At 37.7% G+C, this 25,760-nt stretch overlaps 1 protein-coding gene across 2 annotated transcripts; it reads right to left on the reverse strand.

Annotated features, from left to right (window-relative positions):
* Window positions 1-10,313: 10,313 nt before the first annotated feature.
* Window positions 10,314-24,509, reverse strand: YIPF7 (Yip1 domain family member 7). 2 transcript variants are annotated; one of them, XM_068188972.1, is made up of 6 exons: window positions 24,377-24,508; window positions 22,891-23,007; window positions 22,106-22,269; window positions 19,607-19,752; window positions 14,993-15,174; window positions 10,324-10,891 (listed from the first exon to the last, which is right to left on the reverse strand). In XM_068188972.1, exons 2-6 carry the CDS (start codon window positions 23,004-23,006, stop codon window positions 10,729-10,731), a joined length of 771 nt encoding a protein of 256 aa, XP_068045073.1. In that variant the 5' UTR covers window position 23,007; window positions 24,377-24,508; the 3' UTR covers window positions 10,324-10,728. The 2 variants fall into 2 exon arrangements, with proteins under 2 accessions (XP_068045074.1, XP_068045073.1); XM_068188973.1 differs by lacking the exon at window positions 19,607-19,752 and having other exon boundaries at window positions 10,314-10,891; window positions 24,377-24,509.
* Between the last annotated feature and the right edge of the window lie 1,251 nt (window positions 24,510-25,760).

The raw sequence follows: 25,760 nt of genomic DNA on the forward strand, positions 1-25,760 counted from the left end.
GATATCTATTGTACTCTATTGGGTGTACAATTTATGAGCAGTTGAAATGCTATCCACCATCACTACCAGGAACTTACATATTCTCAGTTTTCATCAAGAACAATAAAAGCTCTATCCTAATGCCAGTGAATCTAGGGAAAGGGCTTCTATTGACTTGGATGGAGGATGGAGCAGTATCCAAACGAGGTAGAAAATTATTTTCTCTTTTTGCTTTTTATCAGAAATTAATCTGAAGAACATCTGACGTTTAAAGAAAATAATGAAAATAGTTTATTCAGCCTAATTGCTCTGATGATATAGAAATATTCCAACCCAGGATCTGACTAATTAGTGTGAAAGAAATAATTTGGACTGACTGACAATCTTCTTTACTTTTCCTTCTATTAAATTTCAATTCACATTCCTTAATAATGGAATGTAACTTTGGAAAATGTCCACTGAACGAGAAAAAGGATAAGTAAAATGATACAAGCACCTCAGAGATTGAGGAATTGACTGAGTTCTCTGTGTTTGTATTCAAAAGTATAAAGAATAGTGCAATTTCCTCTTTTCCATACTTCTAGCTAACACTTAGCTATGCAATGTTCTTTCAGTGATCCAAGTTAACTGAAATTTGAGACATAGCAGATTAACTCCGTTTTGTAATCCTAAAATTGAAAACAGCCCACTCTTGTCCTTTGATTCTTTCTGGACATCTTATCTACTTGTGCCTATGCCTGCCCCAAATTTGCATTCCATCAGTTATTTGTTTTCAAATATCATGCAGTTAAGCAAATCCTGGACATACTAAGGTAAAACAGCAAAACAATTTCTACTTCCTCAATAGTTTTATGACTGTTGAGACTTAATTCTCCATCAAACTTCCAGGACTAAGGTTGCATTGCTGTTCATTCAGATAGAATGGAAATTTGTATTTCTATTTTGAACAAATATGCAGACTTGTTAAAAAAAAAAAAGTTATCTGGGACAAAAGCTTTACACCAGATCTGTCAAAAAAAAAAAAAAAAAAAGAAAAGCACTTCTGCATCTATTTGCTAAAATGGAGTATGCCCTATCAAGGACATAGATGTTACCATAAATAGGCAGTAATAAACTGAGTATCAAGATCATATGATTGATTGTAAAGAGTTACTGCTGACATTGCTGACATGCACATTGACTTGTCACACTGGACTGCAGAATATATAGTACTTGGTGGAGTTTACTTCAAAAATATTTCTGTAATGCATTGGACTGATTACATAGCAACAGATTGACCAACAGAGTTAAAGATATTTGATTGTTTAACACATCACAGGCTATTTATAAAATAAAGCCTTTTCCTGAGTTAGCTCACAACTAATGAACTAATATCTTGTTGAGGTCAAAGAAGCAATTTACTGAGCTCCATCTAATGGGGAACAGTGTGCTTAATCTAGTTCTGCCTGCTGGGCTGATTCTGCATAGCTGTCATCCATTTTTGTGGACAGTGATTGTGAGTTGAAAAGTCAGAAAACATGCAGAACATACTGAATTTTTTACAAGAAACTAGGATCCATCAGATATTCAGAGGATGCTGAATGTCTGGGTAAGAGTCACTCAGTAGCCCAGACTCAGAGTCTGGATTTCAGCAGTATTGATTTTTGGTAAAGTCCTTTTTCTAACAGTTGTTGCGGGACAGAGGAGCTAAATCTTACTGAAATTAATCTTACCTGACAGTACACTGGCCAAGGTACACAGTATGAGTGTTGGGTGTAGATCTGGCTCAAAGACCTCTACTGCTCTGAGCTGCCTCATATAGGATGCATCCTTCATGTCAATAAACAGTGTAAATATCTCCCAGTTCTGCTGTAGTTTATGTCTCTCATATTTCAAAGAGATTCCTGAGACTTCTAAGCAAAGAATGGGAGTTGTCACATTTGTTCATACCCATCTTGGTCTTAGAACAGCTGTGTTTTCTACTCCTCTGGCTGCTCCCTGGAGGTTTTAATGAGGATCATCAAAGGAAGACACACACTCTGCCTTGAGATCTTTTTTTAGCCCTCTCCACACTAGGGAGATGTGCTCTCTGGGAAGAGGTGAGGTGTTTTACAGTGGCAGGGAAAAGGCAGAGGAGAAGAATATGGCAAGAAGGAGAGCATCTTGCTGGCTGGAGGCTGCCCATGTAGTTCCACCAGATTTTGTCATATTCCATCTTTTGTCATTAGGGCCACCCCACCCACTGTGTTTAAAGACTGGGGAATGTGCATATGGGGACCATGTGTCCGAGTGAAAAGAAAACTTGCTAATTTGGGAAAGGAGATTTCACCTGGCTATTTTTATGAGAATTCACTTTAGGCTTTATCATCTGAGTGCCTGATTTTTGTAAGAAATTTTTAAAGAAACTAAACTCTTCTCACAGCATGTTTATGAGATGTGAAGGTATCATTATCCTTGCTGAGAAGTCTCCAGGCCAGATGCTGAGAGATGCCTGTACCTAAAGGAAATCAGCAGGATATGTCACTAAGCACCTTTAGGATTCAAAGCCCAAATCTCTGCCCAGGATGGGAAATCCAGCAAGGTGCCTGAGTTGAACCCATGTGGACTAAGTCTCAACCCAGTGTATTAGACACAATTTGTTTTTTTAACAGAAAAACCTTATTCCTTTAACTCCTTGAACTGCTTGAAAAATTTTGGTAAACATATGTAAACAATTTATGTAACAACTGATGCTGCAGCTTCACATTGCCCAGTTCATTCAAATCTGAACACATGACGTTGCATACATAGGGATTTGTAGGCACAAAGGACATTATTACTGTTGCCATGCATTGTATTTGCATTGTGATTTTCCTTAAATGTGCAGCATTGTTTTGTTAAGCAATCAGAATGCAAATACCACTGGCACAGCTAGAATACATTCAAGTGCCCAAGTACACAAAGAATGCAAACTGTGCAGTAAAGCACACAAAGCCCAACAAGCTCATTAGTACCATACTGCAGTGATTACAGAGCAAAGTGCCTTCTGAGGTGCAGTAGTCAGGCTATACAGAGGGAAGGCTTTGTAGAGCTTTAATGCAATGATATTTTTAATGCAATTGTGTGCTGCCACAGTAGTCATATTTCACCAGCATAAGCTGCTCTGGGAAATAGGCACTATTCTCTGTTTGTACCTTGCCTAGGTATCATTCATGATTAGCCATTAGGCACTGCATAATAGTCTTGAGGATGAGGATAATTATTCTAAGGATAAAAAATTATGATCGGCCAGACCAAAGCCCCATCTACCTCTGTATCCATTTTCTGAAAAAGTCAGAAATACATTTTTAAGCAAAAGACATGAGAAAACGAGCACGTATAGAGTAACTCCTTCTCTGGTATGGCCTTTGAGATTCCAGCAGACATCAGTAAGGAAGTGAAAACTGGAACTAGACTCTGTGGGGATCCTCTAGTGGTTTGATTTGCTTCATGGTCTCTGTTGTAACTTAATGACTCAAGACCAGATAACCAACAGTCTGTTGTCAGCATACCCACCTTCAAACCCCTGCCAGTACAGTCGCACATATGCATATATACACTCACACAGAAAAAACAACCTTACACTGTCCTGTATATGCCACCTACCACTAAAAGATGGTGCAGGTCTTCAGTACAGGGATTTGAAAGGCTTACTGAGAGAAAGGTTAAAGTTTTAAAGGAAAGTCACCATGTGACCGTCATGGTATCAGAAACCACGTCAACCCTTCTTTGAGACAGAGGATGGACTAAATGTCCTCTTGGTGCTCTTTCCTGCACTGATTTTTTTTCATCAATCTATGATTATTCAGCTGCTATAACAGCTAGAAAGTTCAGTTTTAATTAGTCTGAAATAGGAAATTTGTCTTTCATTCTGCTTGAAAATGCAACACACATAGTGTTTCATGTGGTGGAACCAGATGAAGACCTGTAAAAGTTGTGGTCATGTAAGGACCATAGCTCTTCAATAAGCCCTAGCCATAGCCTAGGAACTGAACAGCCATACATACATCTTCTGTCCATAAGCAGCACAGAGAGAGGCATGATTTATCTTAGCAAAAACATCTCTACATTATTCACCGAACAAAGGTTGTGGGTCTGGTGGACATTTCTGTGGAGCTTCTTTCTGCACTTTAGGGTATTCTTAGCAACTGACCTTAGCAACTAATCTGAGCTTCCTCCTTTGCAGCAGGACCCAAGCAATAAATCAGACTGTTGTGCTGGAAAGAGAGAATTTAAGTATATAGGCAGGGATAGTGGTGAAGCAAACTGCAAAGTGCTCCATTAAACACATCACCTCAGTGTCTGCCCTCAGAAATTCACGTCTCCAGGGTGATCTTCTCTTTTGAGAAGTGGTCCTTTTTATAAGGCAGGAAGCATTAGGTATGCTCATATCTCAGTCAAAGAGTTTCCTACGCAGTGCCAACAGTTATTCAGCAATACTCATTATGCAGGTGAGCTACATCACAGTGCTGCTACTCTGCAACACTCTGCAGATCTCTATGCACCATGTGCACAATGTCTGAAATATAAGCAAATTTATGCTGCACTCATCCTTTTTGTGGTTATTAGTGTCACTTAGTATCATCTTCCTCCAGCAAATTGACTCACCAAGCAAAATGCACAAGTGCACTTTAAAGCGGATAACATTATCACGCCTACTTCTTTTGGAGAGCCAAGTGTCATTACTACTTTTCACCAGGAATAACTGCCTAAACTGTTTCACATTCTGCACTGCATCAACAGTGCTCTTCCTCCACTCAGTTTGCAGTTCAGAAGAGTGATGGAACAGTAATGCATGTCTATCTCATTGTTCTACATGGAGAGATGAAATCTAGAGCTCATTTATTCCTCTTTAAAAGTTAGGGTATTGGTTTCTGGAGTCTTTTCATCAAGATATGCAGTTTTATATGACCTCTAAGACCCTGATCATATTTCAGGTGTCAACAAAGTATTTGCATTAAAATTACAGAGTTTACTCAAAAAGCATGTAAGAGGTTTCTCTCTCAACACTACTGATTAGATAACATTTCCCAACTGCACAGTTAGTTCCAAGTCAGGTGTAGACAATAAGGACTAACGATGGCCAAGTGCCGATAGGATTTTACTTCCAAAATATTTTCAAATTATTTATTACTCTTTCTTCCTCTGTGTGTATTTTCTAGAAGGTAGATGGAGTATGAAAGAAATGCAAGGGTGCAGACTGTTAAATGGTAAGATTATGACTAAAACCATGAACTTGGAACCAGAAACCAGGAAATAAAATATCTGAAAGAAGCATTTTGGCTAAGAAACCGAGTGAGAAGAGGTGCTAAGGGTCAGAATTTAGAACAACCAGCAATTTACTAAGCTGAAGAGCAAAGCCAGAGGCCAGTAAAACTCCGTATTATACATTTAGAGCTGAGATGAGAAAGTGCCAGTGCTTGAACTAGACAAACTATGGACACTCAATGTCCAGAGATGAGGATTAAATCAACTAGAAAATAACCAAAGGAATAAAGTTGTATCCAGGAATTACATTCTGCAACCACACATTGAGAGAGCGTCTTATGCTTGACTGCTACAGCTGTGTCTTGCCAAGAATTTTACGTGGGTCACCAGACTTCTGGGGCACTGCCTGTGGTAGCCTGGTGGATTTTTGCACTTTGCTCAGGAGTGCTTGTCAGGAGGCTGTCAGGAAAACCACCAAAGTAGACACTTGAGCTCAGATCTCAGTGACTTTTGATGGGACTGACCAAAATTTGTGCTTTTAAAAATCCACCCCCTGTTCTCTGCAAAGTGATGGCTTCCCATGTGGTCTATTATATTTACAACTATGAGTGTTTGGTGTTTCATGACCTCTTCTCACTCATTGTCACTTCACTAAATTTCATGGCAAAAAAGGGTAATGATTCTTTTTTTCTGCAATTTTAACTAAAATGCTGCCAGAGCAGAGGGTACGTGTTGGCCGAGGTCTTTATTATGCAACTATACGCAGATCACTGTGAATTGCATCGTCCATCTAGTTCAGTGATGCAGCACCAAGGTCACTGGGCAGATTTAAGCTAATGATGCAACTATAAGTCTAATAAATGTGCTTGGTAACCACAGCAAACGTATTGTCATTGTTGCAGATGTTATTCTTTCAAAAGCACTTGGCAAACAACTAAAACACAGCCCTTGTGTTTGCTTTGACCTCTCCTAAGAATGCACCATCAGGAACATTGAGGAGACAAGATTGTTTAAGACAAGTCATGGCCTACAGCTACAGAATTAGTATTGCTCATAGCACTCTTGCAGCTTGCTTAGAATGAACAGGCAAGAGGCTAACTGAACATGAATCAGTGAAATTTGATAGAAAGTAGATTTTGGAAAGAAACATATCCACGAGTCATACCAACATAGGTAGAGATCAATTTCTTATTACAATGATCTAGGCAGGTCGACATTATTATGCAGTTGATTTTTGCAGCCATCATGCTGCAGTAACCTATTATGTGCTGATCCAGTAGCCTTTTCTTATCTTTTAGGAAATACATTAACCAGTAAATGCATTGTGTCACCATGAGCTTTGTCATTATGTGCAGTGATTCCCCACAGGGCTTATCAAATGCTGCAGTTGCTGTCTCCTTGGAAGGATATACATCATCTCCCAGGCTGGGTTCAACAGATGGCTGATATTATGCTCTGAAAAGTGGCAATCTACTATTCACAACTTGTTGCAGCTCCAGTGTCTTGCACCCTATCATATATGTATATCTCCATTTTTACATATGTATATGGATATCATATATTCTTATGTACATCATATATTCTTATCTGCCAGGCATGAAGAAGCCCACAATGGTCTGACCACTAAATATGCTCTTGACAATAAGGGAGAAAAAGGAAATTTAAAACAGACACAATTTATTGAATTCATACTTCATTTATACCAATTATTGATAGGAATAAAGATAAGTAATTCAGCCTTACTGTAAAATTCACTTAAGATCATTCAGTGAACAGAAAATGCCAATATGTGAAGATGACTGTTTAGCAAGGCACTGAAATAAAGTGGTGGCAAGAGAGGTCTAAGTCAAGACACAGAGCTCTCTTTTCTAATTCTCAAATGACATAAACAACATAGTCATGAAATGAGGTCACAGTTTTGTATATAAGCCCTCTGTGGCTTCTGAGCTAAAAAACCTGGAAAAATATTACCCTTTGCTAGTGGAGCTTTTTCACCAAGAACCACAGCATGTGCCCAATTCAATGTGTCAGCAGCTTTCTGCCCTCAATTCAGCTTACCAACAGTTAAACCACTCATGGTCATATTATAACCTATTAGAGATGACATGTGACAAGATGATTTTTGGTAAAGAGTGGAATTTTGTTACTACAGAAGTGGCCAGGGAGAGGAGGTCTCCAGATGCAACCTGACATTTTGTCAGCAGCTGCTAGTCAGATATAAAAACATTTTATTGCCCTTGCATAGTCAGCCACATGCTATAGTTTCCTCTCACTCAGAATATGGTCACTTTCATACCCCCTGCATTTAGCTGCAATAGAACAGCAAAATGTTTACATTACAGCAGAATGCTGCATGCTTTTATCTGAGGGTGACCTTGAGTATGCCTGGCACACAAGAAGTGCAGTGGGAGGCAGGCAAACACTTTTTCTACTACACCTCTGCCATACTGCCTGTGTCCCACACTTATATCACCCTTTGAATTTAAAGAAAGGACCTTCATAAATGCCCATTTTTATGTGTGAATGCACATTAAGAACATTCCATGAGCATGCTATGAAGAACAAGAAACCAAAAACAGATTAGAAAACTTCACTCTCCAAAACCATAATTATTTTTCCCTTTATGTTCTGACGCTTATTTGTAAGTCTCATGAATTTATTTTAACTCTTTGGGTTGGGAAGCCTGAAATAAAAATCAGTACGTGACTCATTACTATTTTATAATCCTCTCTTTTGCAAGTTGAAAGCTACAGTTTGCCAACCTTGTATTTAAACTTACATGGAAAGATATGAGTGAGTTAAATATGAGGGCCCAAGCAAGAGAAAATACAAGAAAGGTAGATGGTGTTGGGAAAGCCTGTCCAGAGAGTCAGAACAAGAGCTTATTACGAAATATACGTGTTTAAACTGATCTTAAATCAAAATAACATTTATTTTTGATGAACCAACAATTTGTGCTAGTGACCATAATATTTTTAGATTTAGGAAGTACACACAGGAATAACATGGTCAAAAGCATCACCATGGCTATGCTGACCTTCAGAAAGGAGAGCTGGGTAATAATGAGGAATCTTGTTTCAAAGAAGTAGAAGGACATCTAAGACACTTAAACCCTCTCAGTCAGCACAGAGACTCCTGAAGGACACCATACTGGGAGCACAGCACCAGCATGTACCACTAACTAATCCCTTGGGAAAAAGGTAAAAGGAAATTGGCACAGAAAAACAGTAAAGCAAGGGAAGTTACTAGAATTAAGATCTTAGCATTCAAAATTATGAAGACTGGAATTAAGATCTTAGCATTCAAAATTAGGAAGATGTGTCTCAGTGAAGAAAAGGAAGAAGTTACAAATTCTAAGAAAATAAACATAAAACTATAATTAGACTACCATTTGCTTTGTAAATGTTGTGGCAAAATTTTGAAGGTGTTCATTTTCCCCATAAGTAATTTGACTTGTCTGTGGCCTCAAAAGACAAATTGATGGCTCAATTCACTGCTTCCCCTGCCATTTATATCATGCAGATCAGTATGAGAATGAACATGAAGTGCTGCAGAATAGAGCCATTTTATACTTGTTTCAGACAGTAAGAATGATAATAGGAAGTGTAGGACAAAAATGGATCTAAATGTTTCGAAACCATCTTTTCTAAATTCTACAACTAGTGCAGCCATATGAATCTATCCCCTTTCACACATGAGAATGCCATTAATTCAAGGTAAATCAAAGTGCCTGATTTTTATATCCATACCCTGCAGTCACTTGACATGTTTATCTGTGCCTTATTAGTGTCTAATTTACTCCCTGATGCAGCAGGGCCTAATTTGTCATGTTTACAATTGCTGATCTTCCAAATTCATACAATTCCCACTTTTATATAACTAGATCCTACCTAGTTATAGCCACAATTTGCTCCAGGGTCATGCCTCCAATTTGGCCTTTTTGTTCCTGTTTTCATAGCCTTGCTGTAAAGAAATGGATAAGTGCAGCATTTTTTCCATAAATGAGTTGTGATTTTTTAAGGAATTAGCTAAGTATACATTACCTTTTGTTTACTTCTCATGACCTCTAGTCTGAACTAATTCTGCTGGAATTCAGTAAAATTTATTCCAGGGTGGCTTGCATAAGAGTTGTTAAAAAAAAAAAAAAAAAAAAAAAAAAAAAACAAATATGACAGCAATGAGACATATTTTTACCAAGGGCTCTTGCAATTCAGAAAGAGAGTCACTAGCATGAGGACAAATTGATCATCTAATTTACCTCAGACCTGAAAAGAATTAGGAATACAATAACATTTGTGTATTCTTGAATAGCTTTGCCATACTAAGCTTCTGACTAAGTGCCTCAGCATCAAGACCCTCTGTCCCAGAATCACTGGCCCACTGTCTAGAAAGAAAATATTTTGTAAACAATTCAACAAAGAGTTCAAAACAATCAGTTGAGGATAATCAAGATCATAAGAATATGCATCAAGAAGAAAGGCACCATAAAACACTGAAGAAATAATCTGCTACCATTTATTTCCCTCACATTTCCATTTATTTAATCTATTTACTTTTCCTAGCTCTTTCTACACCTACCTTTATTTTCTCTTCTACTTCATACTTCGATTTTTTTTATGCTGTGACTGCACCCATCTGCAATTCCTCTTGATGGCTCGGTATTTCTAATACTATATTTTAAATTATCATCTTGTGCATTCTCTACTTTATTGCCACTACATAAATGTTTGGTTCCCCTAAAACTAAAAACACCAAATAGATTTTTGAGGGGCAGAAAAAATTATGGAAATTTGTATTTTGCCTGTTGAAATACAGTTCTTTCGGGAGACATTTTTAGGGGTTGCCTTCACTTTGTTTGGTGCCTTCCTGCAGTTACAGCAGGCAGTGGTTTAGTGAAAATTTTAAAATAGAAAGTTACTGTGCATTAAAAACAGTACAATGGTGTTCTGGACACCAGCACCTCTTAAAAATAAAAGAAGAAAAAGCAAGACAAAATCCCTAAGTTCTCTCTGTTGTACCAGCTTGCTCCTGGCCAAATCTTCAGGGTCACTCTGTTGTCTTCTGTCTTTTGCCACAAAAAAACCCCAAACCCAAACATATAAATCCTAGAAATTAATTAGTAATTATATAAAATGGCAATCTCATTTTTTAAAACAAATAAATATGCATTTTTGATTTACTATGTCCATTAAATATTTACATAATTGCATTCTAGTTACTCTCTAGCATATGTATTATATTATAAATACTCAGAACAGGATTTTTATTTTAATTATAATTTATTAATTTTTTTGCACTTTTACTACCTTCTCAATATAATTTCTTTTCTTTAAGCTGTAAGACCGTCAAAACACCATTATTTTAAGGCCATCTACCTGTTAGCTTGATTTTTTATTTCATTATCAGCCATTAGGAAAAAACCAGTAAGTTTTAGAATCTAATTTTGTTAATGGATCTTAACACAACTCTAGGCAATCTGAAAATAAGTAAATAAACCCTTCCCCCTCCCACAACCATAAACAGACTGTGAGAAGAAAACAGATCTCAGAAAACTGTTAGAAGTGCAAAAAGTCCATAAAGTAAAGCACATGGGTATGCAATCAGGAGCTGCTGTCCTTCCATAGCCAATGCAGACGTAAAAATTTTGGAGGCTGATAAACTGCACCATCCAATAATAAACAGAGCTAACACAGTTCCTGGGGTCCCCCTAGGAGGGAAAAAACAAAAAAAAAACATGAAAGAAACATGACAGAGTCCACATATTACTAAATGTAGCATCAAATCTTACCAAACTCAAGTTCATGTCTAGCGGCGAGTCATTGTTAGGTAACACCCAATGGAAGAACCAAGAACTGACTGACATAATGAAAGTCAAGCATGAGAGCAAATTAAAATTGTAACCACAAACAGAAGAGTAGTATGTTCAGCATGTATAGAAGCTTCATCAGAAGTACTGCTAATAGGACTGTACATTTACAAACAAATCTTCTAGGCCTCCAGCAGATGCAGCTGCTAAAGTTTAATATTACCCTTAGCCAAGTTTCTATTTCAGCCAAAATCATCTTACAGAAATTGTTAGGTTCCAAAATGACACTACAGACCTACTCTTCTATCAGAAAGCCTGATGATCTGGAGGGGATGCATTTTTGTAACACAGAGAACAGATTTTAAGGGTGCCTTAGACACTCAGGAGAGGCTCTGAAAGACTCACACCAGCTGGATGGGCTGAAAGGTCTCCCAGGAAAAAGCTTGACGGGCCTTTTAAAAAAGGGAGCACACTAAGCACAAAGTAAGGAGTGGGAAAAGAGCCATCAAGGAAAAATATTTTGCTTATCTTGGCATCCTTCTCTGCACACTGAAAGGACTGTAACTTTCTAGCCTACCTCTTGGTGACAGATGAGCCCATTTGAAGTTACACTGTGTCCCCTCTCAGGAGCAGGGAGGCCTGGAGAACTGGTGATTATGGGACTATGGTTAAAAGCCCACTGAAATACTCCTGCAGATTACAGAGGGCTCACTATTAAACCCTGTGGGAACAAAAGCTTACCAATAAATAATGTTTCACGTATGCTTTATTTGCACTCTATTTGCAGCCTGCTTCTGTAAAATGCATGAGATCATGTGCATAATATACTGCTGAAGCACATAATGAGATAGCTACTTTACACACTTTTGCTGTGTCAGTCTCAAGGACTTTGAAAAAGAATATACCTCTGCCACTTCCTAAAGGCCTTCCTGGCATCCCACTCTTCAAAACCATCAGCATAACAGAAGCACAAGGGAAAAACAGTGTGTATACATACTCAGGTGGGTCCTTTTATCAGAAACTATCTCCAGTAATATAATTATTAGTGATGAATAAAGCTGTCCTTATGTAATTGACTTAGTTTACTTAATGCATTCACATCACATAAAATAGTTGATTTCTTCGCAATCCAGTCACCAGGCCAATAAGGTACTTGGTGTTGCCAGCTCTTGGCCCTTTGAGGGAAGAAGGAAAGAATTGATTTCACAGTGACTCAGCACCTCACTTCAACTTCAACCAGTTAAAAAAAAAAACATTAAAGACCATGTGATTTAATATCCTCCGTTTAAGTGTTTTTTTAAACCAATATAGTGGCATTTAGGGAAATTCCACTGGGCTTTGCAAAGCAAGTTCTCTCCTCCAAGGAGGTGCTAAGATGCTGTTTAAGCTCACCTAAACAGTGAGCCAGAAATTCAGAGCTGGTATGGATTGCTCTTTGAGCAGGTACCCACGCTAGCAGAGGGATGGATGCAATAAGAACTTACTGTGCAATGACAATTTTCAGCTAACATAATGACTCTTTGTCACAACGTGGCACAATTTAGAGCTGTGGCTGCTCTACATTGTGGCTGCACTGAAGTCCAATGGCCTCTCATAGTTTGTTCCAGGACTGGCAGAGAGCAGGATGGAAAGGTGGCATAAAAATCATATAAGAATCAAGAGGTACCTCTGTGTACTTACAAATTCAGTCCTCGATCTAACCATGTGTTATTGCTAAAAAGAATGCTTTGGCAGAGAGCTTTCTGTCTGGCATGTCCATGAGGGTCAAGTCCTCTAGATGGGAGAAAGGCAAAAAGCATAAGTCATGCTTACAGTGACCAAGAGGACTGGGGCTGTACTGGTGTGAGATTGAGACAGAGGGACACATGTAAGTGGATCCTTTCCACATCTCTTTTTCTCAGATCCTGCAGATGCTGTCACCAAATGGGTCCTTTGCATCCGCTGGGTGTAAGAATTTATTTCTTCATGCTTACATTCATTTCCTTCACTGTTTAGTTAAGAAAGTAGTTTTACCACCTTTTTTGAGGATTTGATATTAAAGAATTGCTGTTGCTTTCTGCAGGAAAAAGTCCATTGATGTTTCTCCCAGAAAGATGGCCTAATAAACTTGGGCTCGCACATGAAAACAGCACAGATGGGCACAAACAAATCTAGTTCCATGCAAATTTGAGTAAGAGAACTGGTGTTCTCCTTGGTACTATTCAGTACCCCAAATGTTCCATATTTTGCTTTATTTATTTACAGGAAAATAGCTAATCATGAAAATTGAAAAATATTTGATTACTATGTATCTTTGCCATAGATTAGTGCATTATCTTATGTATACTTTTGGTGAAAAAAAAAACCAGATTATTTCTTTGAACTTTGAAATAGAAGTAATGTTTTTTATAAATGTTTTTAAAAACCATAAATGCATTGCTCTTCCTTTTGCCATTAAAAATACTTTTTAAATTAAAAATAATGAAGTGTATGTTGAATTTTAAAGTTGTCACTTAATTTTAATAGCATATTTGCAATAATTAACCTTAGTACTGGATGTGTTCAAGCAGTTTCATATACTGAATGAGGGACTGCAGAACCATGTCAATAGGTACTTAATGTGAGCGATTCATTTTAGAAATACCAGTTCAATTTTGTCAAGGCTATCACATTTTAGTATTTATAGATTTTCAAAAGATGTGCTTTCTGTAAATTCACAGCATTTTGCAAATGTGTAGTGCCTGCCTGGGGATTCCATGTACAGAAAACAGTACCCTGCACAGTTGTAACAGCTGGTTTGGAATTCACCCCATCTGTCTTACGATTATGTATCTGCACATTTTATTAGGCTGGATTATTAAACAGGTTAATCAAGGAAATATGGGAAGTGTATAAACAGCTTCTTTAGTGTCATCATCCATCTTACCAAGGAAAGCTCAGAAACACTTTATTAAATGGAATATGGTCAGATTAAGCCATCATAGCTCCACAGAAACATGCAACAAGAATTTTGCCAAAACTTCATTCCACCATATAATTTCTTTTATATATATATATATATATATATATATATATATATATATATATATATATATATATATACACACATGTAAAAAATTATGCTTTTCCAAAGAAAACAAACAGGGGCATTTTCTCATTCATCAGCTGCTAGGTTCTGTATGTTACAGATTGGAGAGTCAAAAATATGAGAGAACAAAAAAGACTAAGGAAGGAAACCATCATTAATAACATGCTAACAACAGGTGAAAGCACTGCTCAAGGCCTTCAGTCAAGATCTGGAACTTGCATGTACTTTGCTGTGTGTGAACAGGGTGATAAACACTGTGTCTCAAAGGGCTTACCGAATGAGGAGAAATGAGAGGCTTGCCAAGAAGTTTCCTATTCAGAGAATAAGACTGAACAACCCCCTGCATGTGCACAGACACATACACCAATACACATTTGGTTTTTCAAAGTATTCAGTTATTTTCAGGACTGCATTGTACCACAACTATACCTCAGAATATACAAGTCTACTATGTCTTAAACACTTGTCTGAATTCTCCACATCATTCAGGGTAACTTGGCTATTTCATTCTGTCAGAAGTCAGTAGGAAAGGAAACATAAAGATGGGAGGCCTGATGCTATGAATAAAAAAGAAGCAAGAGAACCACCTATATAAAACCAAAGTTCAGCAATTGCTTTTAAAATTGATACCTAAGTTTGGCCACTGTTGGCTCTGCAAAACAAAAATCACAACTGAGGCTGCTGCAAAAATCAAAAGCCATCCCAGTCCAAGTGGAAAGCAGTGGAACTGAAGACTCATATCAAAATTAATGTACACCAGCCCTCTCAAGCACAGTCCAGTTTTGTCTGTTTCCACCTATGTGTACAACCAAAATGGTGTTACAGTTTCAGAAGCCAAAATTTACTACGTGACCATTTATAAAATGTTTTGCACAACACCAGCCATCTGACTTATTGTCCTTCACAGGATTCCTTTTGCATAGAGTGGTACTTACTGCAGTGAGAAGACAACTGCAGAAGAGGACAGGATGACCATGGGCAGCAGGCAGTAGCCCAGGACACTTGCAACGCAGCCGTGCGAGACTCCTGAGACGCTCATCAGGTTCAGCAGCGCGTGCATGGCAAGGCACCCGATGGCACTCATCCCATACACGTAGCCAAAATGAACTTTTCCTGCCTGGAATAAATATGAGGAAGCATGAGGTGACAGAAGTGAGCAGTGATCACTAAGTGCTAGCAGAAGACTAGAAGATTTCGGTTGAAATTTGTTACTTGTTGTTGACAATCTCTCTCTGCTTCACCTGCATCCATTCAGGTGAACCACAGATGATACTTCTGGTGATCTTTGCATAAAAATAATTCCAAGGTGCAATTGACAAAATATGCTTGTTGCTAACTTAAATTTACAAGGCTGATCCTCAGTCTTACTTTCACTGGGCTTTGAACACAACTGGAATTGGTTGGGAGACTTAGGAAAGGTAAATTGGCAAAAAAAGATGAAATTATGGAAAGCACATTTTAGTCATTAAAAATCAGTTTAGGCTCAGGAAACATCTTTTTAATAAGTGTATATGGGGCTGTGAAAAAGTGTCCTAAGTAATATGATGACCCAGGTTGCCTGATATGCTTCACAATTTATTACAAACCTTCAGCTATAAGCAGGTCTGCAAAACATTGGGAAAATTTTACTTAAACTATGGTGGTTTTCAGGGCAAATGTGACTGTCTTTTCCCTTGACTACCATGAAAAAGATACATTTATATGCTTAGACCAATACAACATTTTCATTTCAACATAAAACTCAGTAGTAACTGTCAGCTTATGTACTTTTTTTGTTCTAACAAATGAAAAAAATCCCACATTTTTTTTCTTTCTAGGTTTTATTCTTTGTTTGAATTTATTGCCTATGAAAGGTACCAGCCTGGCAGCCTGGAGCTTGATGTTTTCTAATTTATACACAAAGCTGTAAAACAGGCAACTGTGGCCACAGCACCACCAGTTCCTTCATCTCCTGCCATAATTTTGAAGGATCCCTCCAGGCATAAGGGCATTGTTCACTCCCCAAAATAAACCATCACAAAATAATGTTAAATATGTTTTTGTCTCTCTTCAAGCTTCTTACAAATTAAATGCTGAAAGTTGGCTATGAAATACTGCCATTTTCACATCTGTACATCAGAAAAATATTCATAAATCAGAAATCTTTTTTTTTTTTTCTTGGAACTTTGTATCCTAATGATAGAATGCACCTGTGAAGGAAAAAGTTCAGACCTGGAATTTAACCATTAACTCAAAACCATGGAGTAAACTTCTCAAATGAAGGGCCACTATGCATCACCTTCCTGACATGTAATAAGGCATATGTACATACATGAAACACAAGTGTGTTTGTTCATACACACACATACACAAAATCTATAAGTTGCACACACTGTATATTTTATATGTATATATTGCATATTATAAACCACATAAGACTCAAAACTAATAGATGGTCTCAGTTTCCTAATAATGCTGTGGCTTATGGTTGGATTCTGTTGTGATGGATTATGTGGAAACATTGTTGAAGCTTTTACCATGTTTTGTGATACTTGCTAGTTTATCTCCCATGATGGCTAAGGAGGATTGAGAAAACATCTGACTTTACTTACCCATACAGTTTAATGAAATCTGGGGGAAATCAACTTTGAGGACCCTTCTCTGCCCTCTCTTCCTGTATCCATGCATGTGGAAATTGATCACTGGATGCCAGCAGTATTAGAGCTGGACAGACATAAAGCAACAGTATGGAGAAGGCGTAGTGCTGACACAGCTTGAAAGTCCTGATGCTGCAGGTTGGTGGCAGCTCACCAGCTCTCGTTGGAGAGCAGTGCATGAACTTCACGTGAAAGGCAATCTGAGTTAATAAGACCTGACTTTACATCAGCACCATTATCCTGTCTGCACATTGACCTGTCTCACTGCTGAGCTCTCCTCTGCTCCCAGTCCTCAAGGTAAAGTCAGGTACAGCCAGCTTGCCTATATCCTTCCAGCATCCTGGATTTTTCCCCATTACTGTCTTCCACCATAAAGAATAATCTATTCCTGAAATCACGGCATAAGAAATCTTCCTATTTAGGTACAGACTTTTTTTGCTGGCATTTGCATACTAGTGGCATAAAATAATCAGGAAAAATTGCTTGTACAAATAAAACTAAGGATAGCTATAGATAGTGTGGGAGAGTAATACTAGCTCAGATGATTATCAACTAGAATTTCAGTCATTAAGGATATATAGTAAGTTTAACATTCACAATGGCTTGAGGCAGCCTTTGCTATACACCAACTAAAAAAAGTTCTGATTTAAAACAGATATATCAACTACAAGCTATATTCTAGACTGTTTGTTTCAGTGTATATAACTATTTTACACAGAACTATTTATTTATTAGCTTAGTTTAAGATTTAAAAATTCCTGAGCCAGAGATGAAGGGAGCACTAGCACCAACAGCTAGCTGAGATCTCCAGTTGGTGAAATATTGGATTGGTGGGGCAAGGATATGAGAGAAGGAAAAAAAAAAGGCAGCTGAACATGTTGGTTCCGATTTTATTCTTATTTAACATATGTAAATATACCGACTCACATACATGGGAATACTCCCAGTTCACAGTGATGTAAGCAAAACCAGAATCAGGCTTGATTAGTCTGACAGGCTATGATGAATTAGCTAAATTTGTCCTGCAGAAGGAGCAAGGTTAGCAGAAAGTCAGACTTTGTGTTCTTGCTTGCATCTGCCTGGAGTGGGTACTACTACCTTGGCTGAAGTGGATGGGGAAGTCTGATTTCATACAAATGACAGTGTAAAATGCAAAGCAGCTGAGACTTGGGCGTCTGCTAAATTTTGGGCTGCCATTTTTTCTCTATCTACAATGGAGCTGCCCTGTTTTACACTAACCTGAGGAAGAACAAATCTGCTGCCAGGCTAGCAGTCCTTTCCTCTTTTTCTCTGAAAGGACTGCTACCCTTTGAAGAATATCTTTGCATAATTTTCCATCGTTAAAAAGCTGAAACTAAAGCAAATGTATACATTATTTTTAGAAACAAGCTCTCAACCAAATCATGTTCCTAGTGCTATCAGAAGATACGTATTTAAGTACAGAAGGATATCATAGTTTACACAGCTGAAGAGACACGTTAGTACTCAAATACATCTGAGATAAAATGGTAGCCTGAATTTCTAAGATAAACCCAGAGGTTTACTGCTGGGAAGTTATGGAACAAAAACATTGGATTGTGTCACAGGTGTTCTGCTGCCCTAAAACTGGAGCATTGAAAATACTTGGTTTTCTAATGACACCTAAAATGCATAATAGCTCAGTAAAAGTATAATAATTAAAGTAATTTATTTCAATAATAATAGTTTAACATTCATTAAAACTGTTGGCTATTCAGAAAGAAAAGTCAACAGGAAACATTTTTTCCATTCTTTCTTTTAGCTTTCCTTTCATTTTCTTGATTATAATTAATTCAACTTTCTCTTTTTACTACCCTCATACATTTATTTCTCCAGGTGGAAAATAGCCTGTCTTCTCTAGCTTCCCACCTTCTTTTCCTTTTATTCCCTTTCCTCCTGCCCCTTCCACCCTTTTAAAAGATTTTTATTTTTATAGGAACATAAATAATAATAGTACTTGCCATTTATATAGCAGTTTGCACATTCAAGGTACTGCACTGACATTACAAATTGAGTAAGAACTTTCAAGAATCTCCTGATTCAGCACTATTTATCACAGAGGAAATGGAGAATTAGAGCCCCTTTCCTCTCATCTCAGTTGCAGGGCAGTAAAGCCCTTCCCGGAATGGCCCCACCTTACGCTGTCTGATGAAATGCTGTTGGCAGTCAGCTGTACTTCAGCAACACTGGAGAGCCCCTGTTGCCAGGGATATATAGATGAATTTGGAGTTCTGTACAACCCTGTTAAACTTTCCTTCTGTAGGAAAGCTATATTCATAAAGAAGAAGAAGGTCAAATACAGGCTACTATATTTTGTTAAGCAGATAATACAGAACAAAGAATATAAAATGAGAAAGTACTAGCAAAATTTATAGGAAGGTATTGCAAATTTAAGGGGTGGGTGGAAAAAGACTGTTTCCATTTCTTTTTTCTCTAATTATTCTAGTTGTATTAAGATTTCTTTTAGTCTGTCTCTACACTCTCTAAAATAACATTGAAAGAAGATAATTCCAAAAAAGTAGCAAGAGTGTTATAAAAACTGGGCTGGCCTGCTATTCCTTTTTATTTCCTCCTTTAAAACCTGTTCAGAGCCTCTCCAGATTATATCTGGCACAGATCTGTCCTTTTGTTCATATTAAATCCCACCCCAAAAATGGTGTGGTCTCCTCTTTCCACTGGAAGTAATACATCACTTTACCTGTGTCACCTTTACATTACATTTAAATTTTATGCAGGTGCTTTCAAAGTAGAATTTTTAACACATAATCCCAGAACAACTGGCAGCAAATGACTCTTTTTATGCTAGTACTACATCTTCTGCAGCTTCCCGCTCATTATCACCTAGGCATGAGCTTGTTAGAAAAGAAATCCCTGAAGATTTCTACAACATCCTACCATCAGCAATGTTGCTCCAAGGGCCAAACAGAAAACCAAAGGTCCAGTGAGGTCTGTCTCATTCATAATGCTGCCATCTGCAGGCTTCATTGGGTTTAGAACGGTTAATGTTTTCTGCCATATATGCTCAAAATTGATCCCAAGTTCTGCAACAAGAAATTTCAGGATTTTGTTAATTGCTCACAAGAAAACAACACTTTTACAAAAATCCATTAGATACCTCAAAACTACAAACAAATGCTTCAGTGAAAATAATATTGTAGGATGACATATTCTGTAGTAGGAACATAATGTCCCTGCTATATGCTCAGTATATTGAGAATCAGCTTTCATTCTAAATTGGAATATTAATGTATTAAATCGAATTTTAGTCAGTGAAGCAAAAAATGGACGCAGCATTTTTGAGTTAGTATTTGTCTTTCCTATATTTAAAACCCACATATCTAATGCCACACTAACATAGATGTTGAAAAACACATTACTTAACAATAACTGCAGAATTTAAGATACTCTGCAACACTGAGGACAGAGATATATGCTTTAATTCTGGAAAATCTGACAAGAAATGTGTCTTAAACCTGAGCAGCCAAATGCACTTAAAAATGACATTTGTTCCTTCAAGGCAAGTTTATACTACTTTATACAGTGCTTTATAAGCTTGGGGGGGGGGTTGTTTGGTCGTTTTTTGGTGTTTTTTTTGTTTGTTTGTTTGTTTGTTTGTTTGGGATGGGGGATGTTTTAATTTAAAAAGTAATTAGTGGGACCCCTTGAAAAATAACAAAATTCTGTCCCATTAAAGGTGATGGGAATCCTGCCCTTAACTTGTATCTTCTGGAGAAACATTTCAGCTTGCACGAGTAATCATTTTCCCTGAGATTCTCCAGTAAGGGCAAAGTAAGGCTCAGATTTGCTGCCAAAATGGCTGAGACTGACAATGTGTTAGATCTATTGGGAAAGCCAAGTCTTTACCTTGTTCCACCTGTCCATCATCTTGAGCTCAGTCAAAACATTGTATATATAAAGCTATTCTGCATTAAAACGCGTGGTTTTGCTCAGATTTATGTGGTACGCAGATAGGAATATCTCTGAAGTCTTGCAGATCACAAGCAGTTGTATTAAAACATCCTTTTCCCAGGGTCAACCACACGGGGAGATAAATGGTTGGAGGTCTTAGAGGTAGAGATCTAGCAGTTATCTACATGAAACAGAATGATCTTGCTAGCTTTAAGGCAGTAGTAGTCCCTTTTGAGTAGTAAAAACTCCAGCTGCTTTCCAGTATGCCGAACTAGCAAGCTGAATATGCTCGTTTTATATTATGCTGAAACAATTATAGACAAATTCTTCTTTTTTTTTTTTTTTTTTTTCTAATATAGCACAAGTATTTTGTTAGTGACAAAATCAGCCACTAGTATTAGAATGGTCAATAATCATGAAGAACGACATTGCTCATATAGTTAAATGATCAACTAATTGAAACTGAAAGCAGCTTTCTCAGTTCCTTTCCCACTGAAACAAGTAACTTAGCATCAGCAAACTACTAAATCTATTACTAGATATGCAAAAAAAGATGATTATCCATCTTCATTAGTTATAGATTTTCCAATATGTACGGAGGAAAAACGCAAGAGTGGAAACAATTTTGGAAACATTTTGAATGCAAAACTATTGTTCTGCTGCTATCTAGTGGTGGTACAGTATATCTGCTCTCGGCCACAAGGCTGGATGAATCCATGGCGAATTTGAAGGAGAAAACGCAGGTTTGGCCGCCAGGAGCTTTGGCTGAAGCTCACACGGCAAGGCTTGCCAGCTCTGCTGCAGTTTCTCTAGTGAGTTCCACTAGCTGGCAGAGAAAAGTCAGAGGCACCCCCAGGAATCCTGTATGTTGTCAGTGGGATTAGTTTTGTTATAGATACACATTAATATTGGCTTTTCACAAAAATTAAAATGGATATTCTATGTGTAATGTTAAAACAACTATGTTAAAATGTTTTTATTTCTGTTGTTAATTAAGCTTAGACATAGTAGTGAAATAGCTGATATAAGTATACTTGTGTTAAAATACCTTCTTAGATGAGATAACATCCAATGAACATATGAAGAAAACACCTGCTACAGACAGGCCAACTATCACCATGTGAAGACAGTGTGAGCAGAGCCAAAACTAAAGATAATGATAAAAAAAGACTAAAAGCACAACCAAAGAATCACATGCTCTAAAAAGGCAAATCCGAAAAGGAGATACGCTAAACAATTCTTAGAACATGTAAACTAGTTTGAAGAAAAAGTTTACTATGCATAAGAATCTATGAATATACAATAGGCCGATATAAGGGAAAAGGTATTTAAAGGGTATCCCGAAGGTAACAGTGCGCTCTTGGCTGAGTGCCCAGATGCACCCGGCCGTAATAACCTTTGCTCTATGGTCCTTGTCTCCTATTGTCCTTTATTAAAATTTTTTTAATTTTCACAAGAGAGTTAACGTGTTTTTCACAGTTTTACCTTCTAGCAAAGGAGGTTCCTCGTCAAATCCATCAACATAACCAAGCTGAGGAGTGTCGGGACTGTATGCTGGCTGCAAAATCTGACCAGAGTAGCTCTGAGAGGATGGAAGCATGTCTGATGGGACAAAAGCCCCGCCTGCAGATTGCTTTTCTGCCTGGCTCCTAGGACAAGAAGCAAAGCACAGCCAAATTCATAACTACAGTGAGAAATGTCTTGGAGCTGCTCACCACGTTCCACCTACTTTTCACCTATTTTCAGTTGGGGGAACCTGGAATTTTTCTGGGTACAATCCTCGCTGTGGGTAATGAGAGCTGAGCTGCTGACCGTGCCTTTGCAGCTCCCTCTGCAAGCGGGCAGAGCTCCTTGCCAGCCTGCTAGAACCCTGCAGCCCACCATACCCACTTCCACATTCAGGCACTTCTGGCTTTTTTGCCCAGCAGCCTGGCGACACTCCTCAGATACGTCCATACTGCTAATGAAAGAGCCACACATTTAGCTTTTTTCCTCGTATCTCAGAATTTCCTGCAATATGCACCCTAAATTTCACAATAATAACATGAAGCTCAGTTACTCCAGTCAGGTAAACAACCTGTAACACCTATACTAATAGAAGTAGCACAAAATCAAATCCTTTAAAAAGAAAAAAAATCACTTATAAGCATTCTCCCTTTCTGAAAGTCTAGATGATGTCTTGAACTTCTTTCCTGCTCCTGCAAGCCCCAAAGCCAGCCCCAGAATCACCATCTGTTGAAGAGGGAAGCTGAAGCAACATCCACACTTACTTTCTGCGTTCACAGAGGTTTTTGTCTGAGCCATAGCTGTTGCAACCTTCTTCCTGGTCCTCTATGGCATAATTAGACTGGTAAAAGTCGATGTGAAACTGCTCAAAACTTGACATTCTGATTGGAAAAATGATTGCAAGTATCAATAAATAGCCTTTACAACAAGCCAAAATCTACATTTTGAGCTGCCCTAAGCGTAAATTAAAATAGAAAACCATAAAGCCCTAAACTCAAGAGAATCTTTCTGTAGAAGCTCATGATAATTTGGAAATGACAAAAAAAAAGACCATTTACTTCCTTTAGCTGTAACAAGAGGAATTAATCTGCTTTTTCTGGAAATTACAATATAGTAACTTAAAAGTGGTATACCAGACTTCTTTTCTTGATACCGTTACCAAAAATAATGCAATTTTGAAGGAAGATATATATCTACAAAATTTTTTTTTAAACATTTCATTAGTTCATTTTCCTACTTTCAATTAAAAAATTGTGACCATATCTCAATGTTTAAAAACTAAGGTTTTAGGAAGTACTTTGGATTTGAAAAACAATTACTATTTATAGCTATTTATGTTCTGCATATATTATATATGATTCTCATAAAACAATAGGAAAAAACCCCAGATTTGTTTACGAGATCTGTTATTTCTGTTCAAGGACACAGCTGGCACATCAGTGGTACCAGAGAAACATTCTCACTGGCCAGCAACATGACTGGTAAAAGACAGCATACTGTATGATTGAACTGGATCGATGGGTGGATGATTCCTTGGCGAAAAGGTACACTAAAACATATCTTTCCTTCCTACTGCATGTGTTTCACCACTTGGCTAGCACTTAGGTAGTTAAACCCTTAAAACCCACAGAGAAGTTACATAACCTGACTGATAACCACAGCCATATCCAACTTACTTAGATTTTCATGTGAGATATTCATCTTGCCTAACATTTCCCTTTTTTTTTTCACTTTTGTTCTCATTTCCAACATTCCAAATGCCATTGGCAAAATATGCTTTGGAACTTGCAGTTATTCTTAGAGTTATCTCAATATTTATCAAGCACACTCTGCTTATGGGAAAGATCTTTGCAAATCTCTCTGCAAGATAAAAGTGATAAAGATTACTATTTCATCAGGGACCTTAAAATGCTACATGTAGAATTTCTGATTTTTTTTCCCATTATCAGTCTAATCTTTGCGGACCTATTTCCTTATTTTACCTAGAGTTCAAAGCAGAAATTGCTCTTATGTTATTTTCTTAACTGCTGATCAATTGTGCAGGTTTTCCAAATAATTTTTACATTTTAAATATCCATCCTTAGTTGTCAGCTCTACCTCAGTAGTTTGATTCCAGTAAGTATTTAATGTTCTTTGCTGTCACTATACAGAATGAAATGATTGCTTAACCAGCTATGGTTAACTCTGTATAACAGAGTTCAGAAAAGATAAATTTATTTCCCAGAAGAATTTGGAGTTAAGGTTACTTACGTTTTAAGATATTTGGTGAAAACTCCAGTCTGTTGAATTTACATGTTGGAGAAGACCTAAAATATCCTCTTGCTTCAACAGGGATGAGCTTAGTGCTATTTATAAGAATCTAAATTTGATATTTGAACAGATGCACATGAAGGAAAAAAACCTCACAACCTGTCAATATCAGGGCTAGCATTTAACAGGAGCTAACAACAATGGGCAGAGCAGGGTAGGAACCTTCAAGGAAAAATGAACAAAATGAACAAATACTGTTCTATCTATTTCAACTCAATAATCTGGACTCCCTCTTAAGTAAGTATTTATGATCATGGTGGAGCCCTCATTAGCAGAGCTGTTGGGCATTAAAAAGTGTAATAGTACCTGTTAAAGTAGTGGGGTGAATACACCTATGGAGGGTGTGTTTCCAGCAGCCGGAGCCCTAGAACGGCTGTGGGATGCTCCCGGGGAACTCCGTGGCAGAGGGGAGGAGGGAGGGAGGCTGAGTGCCCAGCTGGGCAAAGTCCCTCTGCTGGTCCAGTGCCAGGGCCCTGTTCTCCGGGCACATCCCCCTGCCCCACTGCTCCGCCAGGAGCTCTCTCTGTTTGCAAAGCTGTCTCTTGAAGTGCAGTACCTGCCGCGCCAAGATCAGCGCAAGGAACTTCTGTTCCATAGTTCTGGCTACTAGGAAACAGCAGCACAGGATGGATTTTTAAATAGATTTTAAACTTCAAGAATGACTTCTCAATTTACACCTGCTTTTGTTTGACATACTTGACTAGCCACAACAAAGGCTGCTTTTTTCATTTCTTTATTTATTGGATAGTTTCCCAAAAAGCACTTGGGTGGTTAAATTTAAAGAATGCGACATTAAATTATATATATTATCAGGTAATAAATCTATCCCTCAGGTGCATATTCAGTCCTGTGATGCTGAAGGCCAAATAATTCCATTTCATTAGCAGAACAATGATGAGCCATTAGCACATGACTTACAATGTTATAGAAGAGTTATAACATAGGTGCATTTTAAAATAACTTAAAATCAAATTTACCAAGTTTTTGCTCAGTAAAAACTGAGATCAGAAATAAAGAATGGTGAGAAGAAGAAAAATGTAACATTTGAATCTGAAAATTAAGGGTAATCTAACTACAGTATTTATCACAGCTATTGTTAACTCTCCCTCATGTTCTGCTACTTTTAGAGTAACAGTTCATGCTGCTATGTCCACCAAAGTGAAATTTCATTTTCAACTCTCAGCAAACTGCTAACCTTTATAATGTCTAATCATCTCAGTTTAGATAATATGGCTTCATCTTGTTTATACTGAATGCGTGCGGGCAATGATACAGGACTAACTTCTGTCCCTCAGGAACGGCAATTCAAAAATTTCTTTTTAGG

This window comes from Anomalospiza imberbis, chromosome 4, assembly GCF_031753505.1.
Source record: "Anomalospiza imberbis isolate Cuckoo-Finch-1a 21T00152 chromosome 4, ASM3175350v1, whole genome shotgun sequence".
Lineage (NCBI taxonomy): Eukaryota > Metazoa > Chordata > Aves > Passeriformes > Viduidae > Anomalospiza > Anomalospiza imberbis.